The sequence below is a fragment of the Carcharhinus amblyrhynchos genome, chromosome 3 (genome assembly GCF_965287045.1).
Source record: "Carcharhinus amblyrhynchos chromosome 3, sCarAmb.v2.hapA, whole genome shotgun sequence".
Lineage (NCBI taxonomy): Eukaryota > Metazoa > Chordata > Chondrichthyes > Carcharhiniformes > Carcharhinidae > Carcharhinus > Carcharhinus amblyrhynchos.
In genome coordinates this window covers 59,342,081-59,363,096 of record NC_137326.1, presented here as the reverse complement: position 1 = coordinate 59,363,096, position 21,016 = coordinate 59,342,081, and the positions used below count along the sequence as shown (strand labels likewise).

At 42.5% G+C, this 21,016-nt stretch overlaps 1 protein-coding gene across 1 annotated transcript; it reads left to right on the top strand.

Annotated features, from left to right (window-relative positions):
- The first annotated feature begins 4,657 nt into the window (after nucleotides 1-4,657).
- manf (mesencephalic astrocyte-derived neurotrophic factor) lies at nucleotides 4,658-9,421 on the top strand. The gene is made up of 3 exons (XM_080184466.1): nucleotides 4,658-5,051; nucleotides 5,848-5,989; nucleotides 8,154-9,421. The coding sequence occupies exons 1-3, from the start codon at nucleotides 4,851-4,853 to the stop codon at nucleotides 8,336-8,338; spliced, it is 528 nt and encodes a 175-aa protein (XP_080040592.1). The 5' UTR covers nucleotides 4,658-4,850; the 3' UTR covers nucleotides 8,339-9,421.
- Nucleotides 9,422-21,016: the final 11,595 nt, after the last annotated feature.

The window sequence follows — 21,016 nt, the reverse complement described above, 5'->3', positions numbered from 1 at the left end:
GGGTAGGGGGGGGAGGGGGGAGGGAGGGAGGGGAAAGGAGGGGGGAGGGGAAAGGAGGGTGGGGGGAAGGGGGTGGGGGGTGGAGGGAGGGGAAAGGAGAGGTGGGGGAAGGGGTAGAGGAGGGGAGGAGGGAGGGGTGGGGGGAGGGAAAGGAGAGGTGGGGGAAGTGGTGGAGGGAGGGGGGGAGGGAGGGGAAAGGAGAGGGGGAGGGAGGGGGGAGGGAGGGGAAAGGAGAGGTGGGGGAAGGGGTAGAGGGAGGGGAGGAGGGAGGGGTGGGGGGGGAAAGGAGAGGTGGGGGAAGTGGTGGAGGGAGGGGGGTGAGGGAGGGGAAGGGGGTGGGGGGAAGGGGGGTAGGTGGGGGGAGGGGGGTGGGGGGGGACAGGTGGTTGCACACTAACCTTTATGTGGCACTTTATCAAAAGATTTTTAATAGGGTTACATTTGACAGACTCCAATCTGCTGTTCCATAATGTACAGAATTTTGGAAGATGACAACCAATGTATCCACCGTGAAAGTAGTTGTTTAATTAGAGCAGTTCAAGAAGGCAGCTTGTCACCATTTTGTCAAGGCAGTTAGGGATGGGCAGTAAATGCTGGCCTACCCAGTGACAACCATATCCTGTAAATTAACATTTCAAAAATATATAAATTCTCCTGTTTCATACTGTAAGGAACCTAGATTTGTCTCCAGTAATCTTTTTTCTTTTCATGTATACATATTAAAGTCATCCACAATTACTGTAGCATTATTTAATGCCATCCCCTATTTGACCACTCCTGTTTGAACTGCCACTAATATTTTCCATCTATATAAGAAAGGCTGTAACTGATATTTAAATCTAATATGTGCAAATATTTTCATTCCACGTACTAGCTACCTCTTATGCAATGTGTGCACCTTTGTGCTGCCTGCAAATTTAAGTTGCATGTACTGTAAAGCTGGCAGACGTCTGATTTCTGTCTGGTCTAAAACTGGAGTGTAATAATGACGGGATTTCCCCCTTTCCATCACAATTCGCTAAAACATTGAATCGTACTCAACAGGGAAGGTCCCTGGTTTAATCTCTGGGTGAGCTCCCACCCAAGCAGAAGACTGAAAGGGTTTGACCTCCAGTCTGGACAGTAAACATAGGTTCTGGTCACAACCCTGTAACCCCACTGTAAAATAAGGTTTGGATAGGACAACAACACGGTCAAACTCTGCTGCATTCCACAGGCACCATTCATCTTATAGCGAGCTTTAGTGGTTAATAACAACTCCAGTGAAGCATTGCCTCATGGGAGTCATTTGAGCCGATAATCGTCAGTGGCAGCACTTTCTTCATCTGAGTCATGAGTTTGAGTGACCTTCCAGATCCTTGAAGCGCAGTAGGCTGAAACTCCATTGAGGTACTGAAGGAGTGTTGCACTGTCAGCTACCATCTTCTGTATGAGATGTTAAATCGCAGCCTTGCTTTGAAAAGGGGAACAATTTTCCTGTGGTGTTGGCCAATATCTGGTAACCAACGTCACCAATACAGATAGGGACATAGAAAACTTGTGGCAAAGGAACAGACCATTTGGTCCATCATGTCTGTGCCGGGTATTGGGCGGGTAATGAGCAATCAGTCTAATCCCACTTTCCAGTTCTTCATCCATGCGATAGGAACAGGAGGAGGCCATTTAGCCCTTTGTGTGTTAAACCATTTACTGAGATATCTTTGCCTTAATGCCTCTAGTTAACGTTTAAACTGCGGTTGATAGATTTTTGTTAACAATTATTCTCATATTCCTGTAATTTATTGCACTTCCAAATATTTTAAAATGTTAGTATGTTTCTGTATACACCTCTTTTTTCAGGCAGGGAGTACCAGATCCTTGCCGTCCTTTGGGTCACCTATTCCCCCTCTGTCTACATTCACAAGGTTTAAGTCCAACCGCGGTGTCGATAGTAGTCATGATGTGGATATGCTGGCGTTGGACTGGGGTAAACATGGTAAAAAGTCTGACAACACCAGGTTTAAGTCCAACCTTAAACCTGGTGTTGTCAGACTTTTTACTGTGTTTACCCCAGTCCAACGCCGGCATATCCACATCATACATTCATAAGTGCAGGGTGAACATCTCCTGAAATGCACTTGCCAAGAATCTTCCAGCCTTACAGGTGCACTACAATGAAGTCAGCGGCTGCTCCAGCTCCTTCTGCACATGGTAGTTGTCCAGGGCACATGTTGAAGTTCCCACGTGGCACAGCATGTGCATTCAGTGAGATTATCTGGTCACTTATTTACATTTTGTGCATAAATGGGTTGACAATTGTCTTGCTATTCAAAATACCTCATTGGGTTTGACGCATGTTCATCAGCAGTGAAAGCACTACAGGAATGCAAGTGTTTCCTTTAGCATGCTGAGGATTATTTCTCAGTTTAAAAAAAACCTGTTGGGAGGCACTGGGTTTTGGATTGAACTTTTGAACTTTGTCCTCGTATCTTGGCCAGTAAAACTGTATATTTTACAGTCAGTTCTACAGCATAGAGGCCCTTTGGCCCATATCTCTGCTGGCCGTCAAACACCGGTCTGTTCTAACTCATTTTCCAGCACTTGGTCCTGTAACTTTATATGCAGTAGTAGTATTTCAGGTGCTCATCTAAATATTTATTGCATGTTCTGAGGATTTCTGCCTCCACAACCATTTAATGCAATGACTACAGATTCCCACCACCCTCTAGGTAGAAGTGTTTTTCCTTAATTCCTCTCAATTTACTGCTCCTCATCTTAAATCTATGCCCCCTGGTTATTGACTGCTCAATTAATGGGAAAGATTGCTTCCTATCTATATCCCTCATAGTTTTGTATACTTTGATGAGGTACCTTCTCTGCCCTAGGAAACCATTCCCAACCTAGCCAGCCCCTCTTCATAGCTGTAAAGCTTCAGCCTAGACAACAACCTGGTGAACCACCTCTGCACCCTTTCCAGTGAAATCGCATCCTTTCTGTGGTGTGGTGATCTGAACTGCACATACTACTCTAGCTGTGGCCTAACCAGCATTTTATACAGCTCCATCTTAACCTCTCTGTGCTCTTATATTTTGTCTCATACCTGCTTAACCATCTTGTTATCTAATTGGAGATACTTGAGCAGACACGCCACTTAATATATTCACTTCAGGACTATTTTCTTTTGGCTAACAGCTTCCAGTATTTGCAAATAGGCTGTTATTTGGGGACCTCCCTACAATTGATGCTTCAAGATTGTGTTTGAGTTGAGTGAACTAACCCTGTGCTGTCGCTGGATTCTGCACAGTCAGAAGTTTCACAACACCAGGTTAAAGTCCAACAGGTTTATTTGGCACTGGCTTTCAGAATCTCAGGCTCCTTCATCAGGTGAGTGAGGACTTGTGTTCACACAACAGGTCACATATATACGCAAACTCAGTTTACAAGATAATGGTTGGAATGTTGAAAGTTTTTACAGGTAACCAAGTCTTAAAGGTACAAGTCAATGTGAATGGAGAGAGGGTCAAGTACATGTTAAAGAGGTGTGTATTGTTTCCAGCCAGGATAGTTAGTGAGATTTTGCAAGCCCAGGCAAGTTGTTGGGGGTTACAAATAGTGTGACATGAACCCAAGATCCCTGTTGAGGCCATCTCGTATGTGGAACTTAGCTATCAGTTTCTGCTCAGCGATTCTGCATTGTTGTCATGACGGCTGTCTTGGAGAACGCTTACCTGAAGATCAGAGGCTGAATGCCTGTGACTGCTGAAGTGTTCCCCGACTGGAAGGGAACACTCCTGCCTGGTGATTCTCGAGCAGTGTTCATTCTTTGTCGTAGCATCTGCACGGTCTCCCCAATGTCTTGGGACATCCTTCTGGCCAGGGCTGGGAATTGGAAGGTTGTCCATCCTTTTTATGCAACAGACACAGATCATGGAGCAAAAAGTCAGATTCTTAGCAGGTTCAAATGTTTTTGAAGTGGGACAGTGTGGAGAGATGCAGTTGGGGAATTCCATGCTGGTGTGAAGATTAAGCTGTGGCATAATCCATTGAGTGGAAAAATGTGGGTGTACCTTAGATCAGAGTCAGAAAAACAAAGGTCTTTCAAAGAGCTGAATGGCCTCTTTGCTATGCTCTTCAATTTGTTTGAGTTTTTCATTGGGCTGGAGAGGATTTTGACATGAGAAGCTTGAATTTAATGCATTTTGGGGATTTTATGAAGTACTTGGAAATTGAAGACCAGGATGATGGATGTGAGATTTACACATGGCCCAGATTTGAAGTGAGCATTTGTGTGAAGCACTGCTGCAGCAACCAAACGATTGAGTGTTGGGGTGATTGGAAGTGGCTTCGACTGATCATGGGGGTCAGAATCACAAGTTTGGGCACCGAAGAAGTTTATTTTGAGCGGGTAACTGGGGCTGGGAATGGAATTGGTATCCAGGTTGTGAAGTTTCAGGTGGGCTGAAATACAAAAGGGAAAAGGTGGCACTTGAATTACATAGGGCCTGAACATGACGCTTATATGCAATATTGTATTTAGTTATGGGAACTGCATGTCAGAAAGCAGATGCATTGCAGATTGAGCAGAATGATACCTGTACTTTAAAGGGTCAAATCGTGAGAACTTGATTTGTATTCACTTGAGTTTAGAAGATTGAAACTTTTAAGTGAAAAGTTTTAAAAATGACACATTCGGATAGACATGGAGAAGTTATTTCCTCTGGAAAAGCTAGAATAGTGTGTGTCTTAAAATTAGAGCCAGGCTGTTCAACGCGAAATTGAGGAATCCTCCTTTCTCTCAAAGGGTAATAGAAATCTGGAATACTCCAGCAAAATGCTGGCAGTTAATTGCAGCATAATGGCCCCCTATTCGAATGGTGATTCAAAGGTTATTTTTGTTTTTTATAATGTTAAGCCAAACCTTAATGAGAGTTTTTTTTCTTACAGTATGTTTATCATTTCTTGGGCGGTTTTACAACTCTCTGACTGAACAAGGTATAAACTTCACTCCTGATAAAATAGAGGAACATTTAGTCCAAACATGCAAAGATGTCAAAGGCAAGGAAAACCGATTTGTAAGTGGCTAATAATTTACAATGTCATGTCTTGCATGTGCAATGCAGTTTGATGTGCTGAGGTAGGATTGTGCTGGGTAACTTAAAGTACATATGTGAAAGATGATGCAATGATGCCTTTCTGTTTTAAGTCCTGACTTATTTCCACAGTTCCCTAAAAAGCTGTTTTGGCACTGAAGCCCTTCTTCCCTGCTCCCCAATGCCCTATCAACCCCTCCCCAAACCAACTACATATACTGTTGCAGGCAATGGAATGATTCAGGCAAGCACAAAGTCTTAAAACTTCTCTTTTCAACTTCTGTTCACTGACAACATAGAGGGTCAGTCACATTTGCAAGTGTTAACCATAGGACTCCATACTGCAGATGAAAGTTTGAACCCACAGTGGTCTTGAATTTAGTTCCAGGAACTGTTTAATATGTCTCTTAAATATTGGCAGATGGAAAATGTTTAATTTAACTCTAATAATTCATATTAGTTAATCAGTAATGACAGTTTTATCTGATCGAAGACTTTTGAACTGATTGCATTTTTGATCCATTAAACATATCGGACTTGATTAAACCGTGTTTACAACGTGTTTTCTACTCTTATGGATTGTGTGTGGGTTTATTTAGCAGCAGCTTTTCTGAACAATCAGTTAATTCAGTATTGAACATATGTCCATACCCAAAACACCTGCATAATTGAAGCTTGGTAATGAAGTGTGGTGGTCACTGAAGCAGCAATCGAAAGGGAGTGGCAGAACTGGGGGATATGTAAATCTTACTAATGCACCTTTTTTCTTTGTTTCCAGTGCTATTACATTGGTGCAACAGGTGATGCAGCCACCAAGATAGTTAAAGAAGTTTCGAGACCCATGAGCAATCACGTGCCAGTTGATAAAATCTGTGAAAAACTGAAGAAGACCGACAGTCAGATCTGTGATCTGAAATATGGTAAGGGTCAGTGCAGGCGCAAAGCTGGTATTCGAATGGTTAAATTAGGAAGATGGATTGCATAAAGTTAGTTGAAAGATTGGTTTGTAGGATTAATTTTAATCAAGGTATTTCAAATGATTGAAGGATTTGATAGGGTATAGCGTAACATCACTTCCTCAAATCCAGAAGTGGGGTTAGGGTCATACAACCTTAAAATTTGAGCTGGGCTGTTCCGGAGCGCTATTCAGAAGCATTTATTCAAACAAAAGGACATTGGAAAAAATCTACCTCAGTGGGCTAGAGTCAGTCGAATATTTCAAGACTGAGTGATTCATTCAGGAAACCATGGAAACCCTACAGTGCAGAAGGAGGCTATCCAACCCATTCAGGCTGCACCAACAGCAATCCCACCCAGTAACCCCACGTATTTTACCCTGCTAATCCCCCTGATACTGAGGGGCAATTTAGCAAGGCCAATCTGCCTAACTCGCACATCTTTGGACAGTGGGAGGAAACTGGAGGAAACCCACGCAGAACAAACTCCCCATATACAGTGACCCAAGGCTAGAATCAAACCCAGGTCCCTAGCACTGAGGCAGCAATGCCACCCATAGGTGTATAACCTCATTCTAAATTTGCATCAACAAAGGACACCCCAAAAATTTGTAATCCTCCCTCTCGACCAGCTAAGCTTCTTGCTTGAGGAGTCAGATGGTTTCAAGTTTGAGTCCCACTCCAGCGACTTGAGCAGAGACATTCAAACTGACACTTCAGGGTAGCACTGAAGAAGTGTTGCTTTGTAAGAGGAAGGCGATGGATGTAGAAATCCCAATGGCTCCATTTCAAAGAGCAGTGAAGCTCATACTGATGTCTGGCCCCACAGCCAAAAACATATGATTGCACTGATTGTTGGATCTTCCTATGCACTATCTAGTAGCCACATTTCCTGCATAGTAAAAGTGGCTACACATCTAGGATAATTGAACAAGGATGGGTCGAAGAAGTTGAGGCACAGCCTTTCTTTTATTAATTGTACTTGTATTTGTTTTACAGTTGCTTTCTTTTCTTTCTAAAACTAAAAGGTAGCATTTAAGTTTTCCTCAGACTACCACCTTCTATTCAGCCTTTAAGTATTCATTTAAAAACTTATCACACCTTCTCTGAATGATGTGTATAAATGTGTTTTTTGACTGGTGTCATTGGAGTTGGGTCTGTCTAGGTGCTGGCTCAATGCAGTGAACCTATTTTGCTGGCTGGGATTTTAGCTTCACCTCCAGATTTGCTCAGTAAGACATACAACTTGAGTTTGTGGAGCTTAGGAAGATCCAGATCAAAGGTACACAGGAGCAGCTGAACCCTACTGCATTATTTACCTGTTTTAGGCTATAAGTTATTGAGCTGTTTCTTCTAATTTGGGGTTCACTAGCTTCCAATAGTTGTTGTTAAGATTTGCTTCTGAGAGTTTGGTTCAGTGAGACTTCTTGCCCTTTTATACAGTGTCCAAATCTGTGTGGGTGGATGAGTGAGCCCCATTTTCCCAGTAACGATGTACAATTAGGGCTCAGTCTATGGAAATAGGGTGCTTCTCGAATCACAGTTACATTGTTGCTAGGGTCAAACTGAATCCTAACTACAGCATTTTAAGAATGAAGTATATTCATCAATGTGGTTTTGTTTAATGTGGAACTCAAAAGTCTTGATTTACTCCAGCTTGTCTCATTTCCATCCTTGTGGGGTGGACTGCATGATGGGTATGAGTTTTCTGGGGAATGAATGTTAAGAGTAGGAGATGATGCAGTCTCATTGCTATTTAAAACTATCTGCTGTGTTTTCTACATTACAACAGTGACTTCTCTTCAGAAGAATTGTTGATTCTTTCATTGGTTATTGAGTTGCTGCGTCTTGCTAAAAGCAGAGGTGATTTTGTTTAAACAATTGGGACTTTGTGCAGTGCAGTGGTACATCATACAGCATTAAGGGGAAATATGTATTTGTATAAAGACATCGCAAACACCAGGTTTTAGCACATTGGGTTGGGTGTCTCCACAAAAAAGTGGTCCAGAAGTCAGCCCTGTTTGTCCTCAAATGGCAAACTGTATAGTGGGAGGTTGTGTATTGGGAAAAGGGTTTGAGAATGGTGCTGCTGACCTTGTCTGTTTCTTTCTGCTGTATGGAAACACAGATAAGCAGGTTGACCTGAGCACAGTTGATCTGAAGAAGCTCAGAGTCAAGGAGCTGAAGAAGATCCTGGAAGAGTGGGGCGAGTCATGTAAAGGCTGTGCAGAGAAATCGGACTTCATTCGCAAGATCACTGAGCTGATGCCCAAGTATGCCCCCCAAGCTGCCAAATCACGGAGCGAACTCTAGTGAAGCCCCAAGTGTGCCCTGTCACCACCTCGTTATTGTACATTTCCATTGGTTTTTCACTTGCCTTTTTTGTATTTATTAATAAAAAGGGGACTTTAATGTCTTGAGATTTGCTATAAAATAAACTGATTTTGGGACATGTTCCTTGTGGTGTTTGGGGGTGGGGGGGAGGAGAGTTAGAACATGGAAATGCTTGTAAAATGTATGCTGGCAGGTTTTCTGAGCAATGCTATAGAATGTGGCCATTCAGCAGCTCCCCGGAGTTAGAGCAACGTTTTGTTTTATTGTTAACCAACTTCAACATTGTGATTTATCTTAATTTATCAAATGAATTGCAGTAAGGACCCCCTGTGAAATGGATTTAGGATAGTCTGAACTCATCCCTATTGGGCATGAACTGTGAGCTTAACTTAATTAGTTGGATATTTGGCACTCCAATTCAGGAAGCTTCTGTGGCAATAAGTTCCCATCTCTGCTCAAACCAGCAGAGCAATTTAGAGAAAAGAACTTGTCAAATACCCTGGACTGAGATCTGCAAAAGTCAGCAAGGATCTGCATTCTTAATTTGTACTGCACAGCAATCACTGGTGAAAAATGTATGTCAGCACTGAACAAATGTGGGCTTCCAATTTTTTTTTGCTTAGGAGAAACTTTTGTAGAGTGTGGTCAAAAGCGTAAGGGAGCTCCGGAAAGCAACGGTGTGGGATGACTGAAGAACGAGACTGTACTGTAGGGGAGGAAATGAAGGCACATTTGCAGGAAGTACTGGATGAGAATCTGGCTGGTGTGGGAAGTCAAATTTGCACTGATGAATTCTTGAAACACATGAAAGTGGCAGAAGTTTTAGAGCTGGCCTGTAGGTAGGGGGCTGGTGCTGACACTGGGAGTCATTGTCTTCCTTGCACAGCAATGATGTCCCATGTGGGCACAAGACTCACGTCCCCTCCCACTTCTAGCCCCATAAAGGAAAAGCCAATTGTCCAGTTTATCACTCAGCTGCCTGAATAGTGCAGATATCTATTAACCCACTATTTTGTGTTTACAAAAACCTTTTCCTTGCTCATTAAACATTTTTTAAATAAATCAAGTACTATGATTTTTTTGTCTAAGCATTTTATGATTACTGCAATGTGTGCCCCACCTCCCCAGAATATTACAGCCTCCCACCTTTTTAGACTTCAGGCTCAGTGCTAACTGCTGTGAAGCAATTTTAAGAGTAATCTTATGTAAAACTGTTCCACAGCCCTAGCCAACTTCAAAGAATTACTCCAGTGTTACAGAAACTGCATCATTTTACTGACCATAACACTTGGTCTCAGCCAGCCCCTTTGTCTTCAGCTGCCTACATCCAAATCTGGCATTACTATCACAACCCTGCTTCTATACCCCTACCCCTACCCCTGAAACTCACCTCTGACCAAGCTTTTTTTATCACCCCTCCTCATCATTCTTAGCAGATATTTTCTATACATTTCTTGTTCATGTGCCTCATGATATTTCAGTAGGTTCTATACGAGTGCAAGTTTTCCTGCATGATACTGTCAAAGCTCGTGAAGACAGAACTCCATTCTGATAATAAAATGGTGCAGAGAAATGCAAAAATCTTTCAGTTTCTTCAATCTACAGGGGCACACATCTATTGAGCTGTGGATTTGAGCCCTGATTAACCATTGTAAGGAGGAGCTTCTGTAGAGGTTGAATGATTCCATGGGGCTGGAGGCTACAGAACATTGAATCAGTTAGTCAGATGATGAGAGGAACAGGGAGTGGAATCTTGGAGAGTTCTGGCTTCAATTGAATCCAATTAATAGTCCAGAGTCAACATTAGACATTGTTCCTGTAATATGTTGGTCTGTATGCTGCCATGTCACTTTATTCAGGAGGGGGTAAAGACCGATAGTTTCACAATCACCCACTGATGCTGTGTAACATTCTGTAATGGGTGTATAAAGAGAGTCACATTAGTTCAGTGCATTTTGATAATACGTTTATGTGGGGGAATGCTCCATATTATTAGTCAAAAAATGAGTTTATATCGAGGCTCCGGAAAATTTAACATGATGTAACCACTGAAGATCTGAAGCATTGGATGAACCAGCAAAGTCAGGTGCTTTAATTTGCAGGTTGGGCCAAAGTTGCACAACTTGATTACAGTTAAAGAGTTTACAACTTTCACAACATCTCAAAGCACTTCACAACCAATTAAGTGTTTTTTAAAATGTCGCCACTATAGGAAACACAGCAGCCAATTTGTACAGCAAGTTGGTAATGAGCAGATAATCTGTTTTGATGATAAGGTCTTCTATGTTCAAATAAGCAAGATGATTTCCCTTGGAGCTTAGCATCATTCAAACATCAGGGTCGGACCTTTACCTGCAGCTGTGATTTGTATAACAAGCAAAATATTGCAGAGCGAAAATCTGCTCTGCTCTGGGATGCCAAGCCTATATTACGCACTCAAGTCTCTGGAGTGCAGTTTGAACCCTACAATCTTATGATTGAACAAGCAAGAATATTACCAACTGAGCCAGAGCTAAAATGAAATTATACATATTCACTTTTATCTTGATTGACTGCTGTTGGTATCACTCATTCAGAAGTATCAGATGTGGTAGTTGTTTGATCAGTAAAAGTGCATTTCCTGTAGACGTGTGCATGCCAGGATATTTAGTCTCAATCCTGCTCTTTCAAACCAGCAACAACAAACCATTGTGTAAGCTGTGCACAGGACTCCACCATTGGGAATCTTCTCTCTCAGGACTCAATACTACAGGTGTCTAATATAGAACAGGTTGTTCTCCTGGTGGCTGGGGTGAATCCCAGTGTGTAACTGATCAAGAATGGTTCAATCTCCAGTATGTGTGTTCTTTGTGAAGTTCATAAGTTTATTTAGTAGTTATAAGGCTTACATTAATACTGCAGTGAAGTTACTGTGAATTTCCCCTAGTCACCACAGTCCGGCGCCTGTTCGAGTCAATGCACCTAACCAACACATCGCCGGACTGTGCAAGGAAACCGGAGCACCCGGAGGAAACCCCACAGACACGGGGAAAATGTGCAACCTCCACACAAACAGTGACACAAGTTGGGAATCGAACCTGGGCCCCTGGCGTTGTGAAGCAGCAGTGCTAACCACTGTGCCCCCCCATGTCACTACCGTGCTGTGAAAGAATAAAAGAAACAATGATCTACTTTGAATATGCCAGTCACACCATAGCCCAGGTGCAACGCCCCACCCCATCAATATTACTATAGCCCACACCCTACTCTCATAGCCCAGGATCACCTCCTTCCTCCATCAACAATATTACAGCACAGACCCTATCATCACAGCCCGGACCACCCCCTTCCCCCATTAATAATACTACAGCTGTAAGTATTACATGCTGTGGAGATTACCTGCGGTGTGGTTTACCTGCTGTGAGATATATCCACTGTGTAGTATACCTACTATGTGATATATCCACTGTGTAGTATACCTGCTATGTGGTATACCCGCTGTGTGGGTTACCTGCTGTGCGGTGTATCTATGTGAGTTACCTGATGTGAGGTGCACCCACTGTGTGGTATACCCACTCTGTGAGTTACCTGCAATGTGGGTTACCCACTGTGTGGATACTCTCTGTATAGTATACCTATGTATGGTATACCTATTGTGTGGGTTACTCACTATGTGAGTTACTGGCTGTATGGTATACCCACTGTGTGGGTTGCCTGCTGTATGGGTTATTCGCTGTGCTGTATACTCACTATGTGAGTTGCCCGCTATGTGATATACTCACAGTGTGGGTAATTGCTGTGTTGTATACTCGCTGAGCGGGTTATTTGCTGTGTGGTATACTCACTGTGTGGGTCACCCGTGTGTGGTATACTTGCTGTGTGGTATGCTCCAATTAATAAATTGTTTATTCATTAGACTCAGACTTCTGGGTATCAACATTGTGTCATGAAACTCTGCCTACATCATTGCCTGACCGCTTGCAATGTTACAAGTGGTGGAGAATGTGGGCATAAGCTATGGGTTGATAACAGGCCTAAAAGAGACATGGACACCCTTATTCAGCTGCTCATCTAGGCAATGCTAAATCAAGACAAGACAATCTGGGTGCTTCAAAAAGCAACTCAAACACAACTCAACAAGAAAGAGCAAAGACAGGATCAAGGGCAGCTGCAGCAGAACTTCAGAAACTCAATGCCATGCTCTCCAAGTCCTCTCCACAAACTGTCTGGAATGATTAAGGGTCACAGTATGAATGTCAATGATTGAGGGTCACATTATGGGTGTTGTTATCTATTTGAGGATCTTGTGTTGTTGCAACTATAAATGTCTAGTTATGTGTATAGTTTGTGAAATTATTGGCTGCTTTGTGGGCTTTTGCCTAGTCTAGATCAGGTCTTTGGAGAGCCAACAGCTTATCAATAAACCTGGGTTATTACATGATAACGCTTTATGTTTTTTTTCCAACAAATGTAGTATATAAGAGAATAAAAAGAATACTGGTGATGAGGAGCAAATAAAATTATTTTTGAATAAAATGAAGGAAAAGAAAATCATAGCTGCATTTACCAACTGGAAACCTTGATACTTTTGATATTGGGACAGAATCAACAGCAGGTCAGCGATTGCACCTGACGTCCGACCATTATTGCTGTTGAGCAGAAAAGAGAAAGGTCCATGTCGAAAATGAAAAACTGACACTCTGAGGTGGTCAGGCTACAGAATTTGCAACAGGTGCAGTCAGATGAGGCGCAGAGGTAGTGCAAAACAGAGAGAGGGGGTTTGTGCATTGCATTAAATCTCAAAAAAGCTGTTGCAGGAGGACAGAAGTTCAGCAAAATCAACCTTTCGCAGGTCTACCTGCAAATTAATGTTGCAGCTGAATCTCAACACCTGCACACCATCATAACACATAAAGGCCTATTCCACTAGAAGAGATTGCTATTTTGAAAAACTTCAGCACTACTTCACCATCGTAAACAGTAATTTTGACTTTGGATCAATCAACAGAAACCGTAATTGCTGGAGAATCCCTTGCTGCTACTGGTCTTCCTTCTGCAAAAGAAACTCTTTACATCACCCAGGGTACAGACATCCTCTGAAGGCACAGAGAAACCTCCAAAATCAAGAATAACTAAATTCCTGAAATGCACAAGCAACCAATGTGGAATAGATGCCCACCTGATTGTCTTTCCTATTAATTGTATTATTCTCTGCCCTTGTATATATGTTTTGATGACTATGTAAAATACTATGATTATTTGTTGTTATGTGAACTTAGAAGTCATCCCAGTACCTAAGAAAAACCAAGCAGCATGCCTTAATGACTATCGGCCGGTGGCTCTGACATCCACGATTATGAAGTATTTCGAAAGGTTAGTCATGGCACGAGTCAATTCCAGCCTATCTGGATCCCACCACAGTTTGCATACCACTGCAACAGGTGCATCACCCTGGCCCTGCACTCAACCCTGGAACACCTAGATAACAAGGACACTTATGTCAGACTCCTATTTATTGACTACAGCTCAGCCTTCAACGCTATTATTCCCACAAAACTCATCTCCAAACTTCGTGGCCTGGGCCTTGGCATCTCCCTCTGTGACTGGTTTCTGGACTTCCTAACTCACAGGCCACAATCAGTAAGGATAGGCAACAACATCTTCTCCACAATCATCCTCAACACCAGTGCCCCAGAAGGCTGTGTTCTCAGCATCCTACTATACTCCTTATGCACCTATGACTGTGCAGCCAAATTCCCCTCCAATTCAATTTTCAAGTTTGCTGACGACACCACCGTAGTGGGTCGGGTCTCAAACAATGATGAGACAGAGTACCAGAATGAGATAGAGAATCTGGTGAACTGGTGCAGCAACAATAATCTCTCCCTCAATGTCAACAAAAATAAGGAGATTGTCATCGACTTCAGGAAGCGTAATGGAGAAAAAGCCCCTGTCTATATCAATGGGGACAAAGTAGAAAGGGTCAACAGCTTCAAGTTTTTAGGTGTCCAGATCACCAACAACCTGTCCTGGTTCCCCTATGCCAAGATACAGTTAAGAAAGCCCACCAATGCCTCTACTTTCTCAGAAGACTAAGGAAATTTGGCACGTCAGCTACAACTCTCACCAACTTTTACAGATGTACCATAGAAAGCATCCTTTCTGGTTGTATCACAGTTTAGTATGGCTCCTGCTCTGCCCAAGACTACAAGGAATTACAAAAGGTTGTGAATATAGCTTAATCCATCACACAAACCAGCCTCCCATTCACTAACTCTGTATACACTTCCAGCCACCTCGGCAAAGCAGCCAGCATAATTAAGGACGCCACGCACCCCGGACATTCTCTCTTCCACCTTCTTCCTTCAGGAAAAAGATACAAAAGTCTGAGGTCATGTACCAACCGACTCAAGAACAGTTTCTTTCCTGCTGCTGTCAGACTTTTGGATGGACTTACCTTGCACTATGTTGATCTTTCTCTACATTCTAGCTAAGACTGTAACACTACATTCTGCACTCTCTCTTCCTGCTCTATGAATCATATTTGTCTGTACAGCACGCAAGAAACAATACTTTTCACTGTACCTTACTACATGCAACAATAATAAATGAAATCAAAAAGTAAAGAGGGAGGGATATATATATATTTGCTGTCACTTCAAGAGTTTAGTCGCATATATAGTTCATGACATCATCTCAAGCTGCTGTAGAATCAGCAACTTATCAATAAACCTGCGTTGTTGTTTTCACCCAGCCTCATGTGCTATCACTTTATGTTCTTTTATACAACAAGGTGCAGTGCATAACAAGTGTTAAAGATTGAGGGTCACAGTATGGACGTCAATGATTAGGGTCACAGTATTAGTATCAATTTTGGAACATCGCAGTTGGAACATCGCAATTTGGAACATCAATGATTTCAAACGCCTATTGCAAAAATATAGAAATATTAGCTAGTTTTCATTACTATACTTGAGACTGGGAAAACATGGTATTATTGATAAGGAAGGATATGCATACAAAGAATGTTCTCAATCAATATGTCCGTAGTCAATCAATGAAGGTAGCAGTAATAACGAAAGATCATCATCAACCTGAAATTGTTAACTCTGTTTCTCTCTCCAGAGACCTGAGTATTTGCAAAATTTTCTGTTTTATTTCAAATGTAAATTTTTACTTTTCGTCTATTTAACCAATTGTCTTATCAACGTTACAAATAAATTACCTTCCACTAACCCTTCAGCCAGTGCATTCAATTGCAACTCCTCATATAAAAAACCTAAATCCATGCTATCAAATTGCTGACTCACCTGTCAGTGGACATATTTTCTCCCTATTTACTCTGTCAAAACCATTCATAAATTCAATCATTCCTATTAAATCTCTCCTTAACCTTCACTGTTCTAAGGACTCAGTCTCATACATGCAATTAGGAGCAGTAGGCCCTTCAGCCCCTTGAGCATAGTCAGTCATTTGAGGTCATGACTGATTTTATTGTGGCCTCAACTCTACTTGTCTGTCTACCCTATCTAACCTTTGACTCTCTTATTAATCATGTGTCTAAGTCAGCCCTAAAAATACTTCAATGACCCCATCTCCAACTGCTCACAGGGGTACAGAATTCCACATACTAACAACACACAAAGAGAAAAAAGTTCCTTCTTATTTCCACTCCCCTTTTTCTAAGTAGCGATGAACTGGGTAATCAGGAAAGAAGCTGCATGGATATTATAAGGAACCAAATGCTACTTTTGGAAGTAAAGTTACTTTTTATTGTAACATAGGGTAAGTATTTGGTTCACCAAATGTTGAATGAGGCTAACATTATCTTGGTGACAAGTTATGTCTTTACTTTTTAATTACTCGGTGAAAATGTTTTAGAATACTACTGATCGTTCTTTCCAAATGTTGACAGTGATTCTAGAGCAAAAAGCCTTTCTTATTATTTTCTGAACTGAAAGTCACCATGGTCTTTTCTAAAATCTCACTGGGGAACTATCCTAAATATTGCCCTCTTAATTTGCACACTATAAAAACTTTTGCTGCAATCTACTGGAATCGATGATTAGGTCTGTTCAGTGTTGCTTTCGGCAACTCAGGAGTAACTGCTTTGTATGCATGGTATGTGCATGCACAATATCTCATAGGATGGCTTGCAACTGAAGCATGTTGACTGAAATAAAGCAGATAATGCTGAATGTACTCAGCAGGTCGGCAGCACTTGCAGAGAAACAGAGTTACTGGGTGAGATTCTCTGGTCTTGTTTACGGCAGGACCCCAAGCGAGAACAGAAAATTTGGCATTCTGGCCAAAATTCTATTAACTCTCCATGGCACCAGAAAATCTCAACCATGAACAAGGACAGAAAGTTTCAGCCAATGTTTCAGATCTGTGAACTTTTATCATCACATTGACTGAACCTTGCTGGAGTACAACACTGTTTTTAGAACTCTCTTCTTTGGGGGCCAAAAGTAATTACCTGGAACTGATTTCTGAGAGAGTAGCTGGGAAAGGAAGAGAGAGTTTATTTCAGTTTGTGATAAGCATAGTTTTATAGTGTGTTTTCTTGCAGTACGGAAGCAGCTTTGGTTCTTCTGTCTGAGGACTAAGCCATACCACTATTAGGCTTGTCTTCAGCGATGGGGTGTGCAGGCAGAATATTGAATTAGTTTGGGCCTGCTTTCATTTTTTTCTTTATAATGTGCTATGTATTGTAAAAGTCACAAAATCTTACAAATTTCAATTTCAATTACTTGGGACCATAATTTTGTTCAATCAATGGAATTTGTTTGGTGCAAAATGCTCAGGATGCTGGAAATTCAAAACAAAAACAGCAAACTCTGGAAATGTTCATGTATGGCAGCGTGCGTGGAGAAAGAAAGTATGTTAATGCTTCCAATCAACGGCATTTCATCAGAACTCAGAAAAGTTAGCGATATAACAAGTGATAGAAAATTATAAGATAGGTGTTTGATAGTCAGTGCAGACTTAATGGGCCGAAGTGCCGTAAAAATCTATCGCCACAAACCTACCACCTCGCCCACCCCAGAATTGGGGCAGGCAAGATTCCCAGAATGGAAATCCCCATTGGCCTTGGGTGGAATTTTACAATTTTGCCCAAGCGAGGCTGTAAAATCCCACCTTGTGACTCTAACTCCATCTCAAATGGGAGACCCCTTATTTTTAAATGATGTCTCCCAGTTCTCTACACTTGATGTGCCTGTGTACTAACTTTTTATGATTCATGTACCAAGACACCCAGAGTTCTGCAATCTACCTCCGTTTAAACACTATTTTGCTTTCCTATTCTTCCTGCCTCTATCACACCAGGTCTCCTTTGCACTCTTTTCTAAAACTTGGTACCCAGTTTTATTGTAGAATCATGGAAATAGTTACATCACAGAAAGAGGCCATTTGGCCCATTGTGTCCTTTCAGCTCCCTAGAAGTGAAAAACATTTCTGCATATTCCCCATTGGTCAGTCCTGCACCCACTTCCTCTAGAGTTGTCAACTGAGACTAAATATATTCATGAAGGTTTCATCAAGATTGGCTCCACACTATGGTCATCAGTTGGACAGCACATCCAATCCTTGTAATGTGCTGCTTTCCTACTCCAATTGGAAAAAAAGACTCATTACCCAGTTGGATGGGATTTGACTGTCAGCTGAACTACCTTTTTTCCACCTCATTTTCAATAATTTTATAACTTTAATATATTCTAGAAAAGGGAAATATTCAAATAAAATGATCAAAAATGTGTTTAATGTCTTGGTGGTGTCTCCAGGGCAATGGTGCTCTCGAGTTTGATCTTCAGTTCCTGGAGACGCCTGGGCAAACCTGAAGGGTTGACAATATTACCTTCCACTCCAGTCCCAATCATTGCCCCCTCCCCCTTCCTGTACAATCATTCCCCTTCCTACCTTCTTCCCCATTTGCCCCTTCTTTACTCCCTCTTCATCTTCACCACCTTGTTGATGACCTTTTCCAACACTTTACTGATGATTGAGAGTAGAGTGATGGGTCGGTCACTGACCAGGTTGAATTTCTCCTGTCTCTTGTGTATGGGACATAGTTGGGCAATTTTCCACATTGCCAGGTAGATACCAGTGTGTAGCTGTATTGGAACAGCTTGGCTAAGGGACTGACATATTCTGGAGTACAAGTTTTCAGTACTACACCTGGAAGGTTGTCAGGGTCCATAGCCTTTACAGTATCCAGCGCATTCAGTGATTAAATCGAATTGAAGACTGACATCTGTGATCACAGAATCCTTGCAGTGCAGAAGGAGGCCATTTGGCCCATCAAGTCTGACTGACCTCAATTCCACCCAGGCCCTATCTCCGTTACCCCAAGTATTTCATCTGCCAGTCCCCTAGCACGAAAGGACAATTTATCACGGCCAATCAACCTAACCCACACATTGTTGGAGTGTGGGCAGAAACCAAAGCACCCAGATGAAACCCACACAGATACAGGGAGAATGTGCAAACTCCACACAGTGACCTGAGGCCAAAATTGAATCTGGGCCCCTGGTACTATGAGGCAACAATGCTAACTACTGTGCCATCATGTCACCCTCTGATGCTGGGGATCTCTGGATGAGGCCAAAATGGATCATGCACTTGGCACTTCTGGCTGAAGATTGTTGCAAATGCTTCAGCCTTATATTTTCCACTGATGTACTTGGCTCATCAATCATTGAGGATGGGGATATTTGTGGCACCTCCTCTTCCAGTGAGTTGAATTGTTCACCACCATTTCCAACTGAATGTTGCAGGACTGCAGATCTTAGATCTGATCTGTTGATAATGGAATTGCTTTGCTGTGCCTATTATTTGCTGCTTATGCTGTTTGGCACACAAGTTGTCACGTGTTGTAACTCCACCAGATTGACATCTCATTTTTAGATATGCCTGTTGTGTCACCTAGCATTCCCTCCTGTACTCTTTATTGAACCAGGGTTGATCCCCTGGTTTGGTAATGTTAGAGCGGGATGGGGGGGTTTCTGTGTGTGTATACTCTAGGCTATGAGGTTACAGATTGTGGTTAAGTACAATTTTGCTGGTCACTCCTATCAAAACTGTCATGGACAGATGCATCCTGCGCAGATCAGCAGGAAGTCTTCAACCTCTCTTTACAACAATCTGAGGCCCCTATCTGCTTCAAGAAGACAATCATCATCCTGGTACCAAAGAAAAGCCAAGCAGTGCACCTTAACGACTATCATCCAGTGGCTCTAACGTCTATCATTATGAAGTGTTTCGAAAGGTTAGTTATGGCACAAATCAAATCCACTACACGAATGGCACGAATGTATCCACTACAGTTCGCCTACTGCCACAACAGGTCCACAGGAGACACCATCTCCCTGGCCCCGCACTCAATCCTGAACACCTAGATAACAAAAACGTCTATATCAGACTCCGATTTATCAACTACAGCTCAGCCTACAACACCATTATTCCTACGAGACTCATCTCCAAACTCTGTGGCCTGGGGCTTGGCTCCTCCCTCTGCGACTGGATCCTGAACTTCCTAACCCATAGACCACAATCAGTAAGGATAAGCAACAACACCTCTTCCACGATCATCCAGTGCCCCACAAGCTGTGTCCTCAATCCCTTACTATACACTTTATACACAACATATGTTCAGCATGATGCTTGCAGAACAGTGTTGCTGGAATACAGAGTGAATGGGAAGCTCTTCAACCTGAGGACACTTCAAGCTATTACCAAAGTGAAGGAGACTGTTCTGAGAGACTTCCTCTTTGCCGATGACTGCGCCCTGTATACTGGCTCAGAAAAAAGTCTGACAACACCAGGTTTTAGTCCAACCTATTTATTTGGACTAAAACCTGGTGTTGTCAGACTTTTTACTGTGTTTACGCCAGTCCAACGCCGGCATACCCACATACTGGCTCAGAGCCAGAGATGCAAGTCAGTATGGACAAATTTTCCACGGCTTGTGACAACTTTGGACTCACCATCAACATTAAAAAGACTGAAGTCATGCACCAGCCTGCTTCTCATGCACCATACGCAAAACCCAAAATCACAATCAAAGGGCAGAAACTACAGACCAGTTCACTTATCTTGGCAGCACTCTCTCCCAAGCAGTGACTATTGATACAGAAGTTAACTGCAGAATAACAAACTTAAGTTCTGCTTTCAGTAGACTACGCTCCACTGTATGGGAACATCGAGGAATCAGCCCAGCAACAAAACTGAAGGTCTACAGCGCCGTGGTACTCACTACCCTCCTGTATGCCTGTGAAACGTGGACTGTGTATCGAAGGCATGCAAGGCAGCTCAATCATTTCCACATGACTTGTCTTTGCAGAATATTACGCATTAGATGGCAAGCCAAAGTACCAGACACTGAAGTTCTCTCTAGAGCAAGTCTACCATCAGTCCACACACTGCTGATGAGAGCGCAGACTTGATAGGCAGATCATGTCATCCGAATGCCAGATAAGCGCATACCCAAGCATCTCCTTTTTGGGGAACTCTCTGCTGGAAAACACTCGCATAGAGAGAAGAAATGCTACAAAGACTCACTCAAGGCCTCCCTGAAGTCGCTTGACATAGACACGCTGGCACAAAACCACCCTACCTGCCTCATCCACAAGGGCTATCAAGCTTACAAAGTAAGGTGCATTGCTGAAGCACAACTTA

Bases quoted from the DNA above. Each gene is read 5' to 3' on its own strand.
- manf (XM_080184466.1), top strand. From the start codon at position 4,851: ATGGTGATTCAAAGGTTATTTTTGTTTTTTATAATGTTAAGCCAAACC. The intron at 5,052-5,847 runs GTAAGTGGCTAA...CTTTGTTTCCAG, and splicing joins AAGGCAAGGAAAACCGATTT to TGCTATTACATTGGTGCAAC. The intron at 5,990-8,153 runs GTAAGGGTCAGT...ATGGAAACACAG, and splicing joins GATCTGTGATCTGAAATATG to ATAAGCAGGTTGACCTGAGC.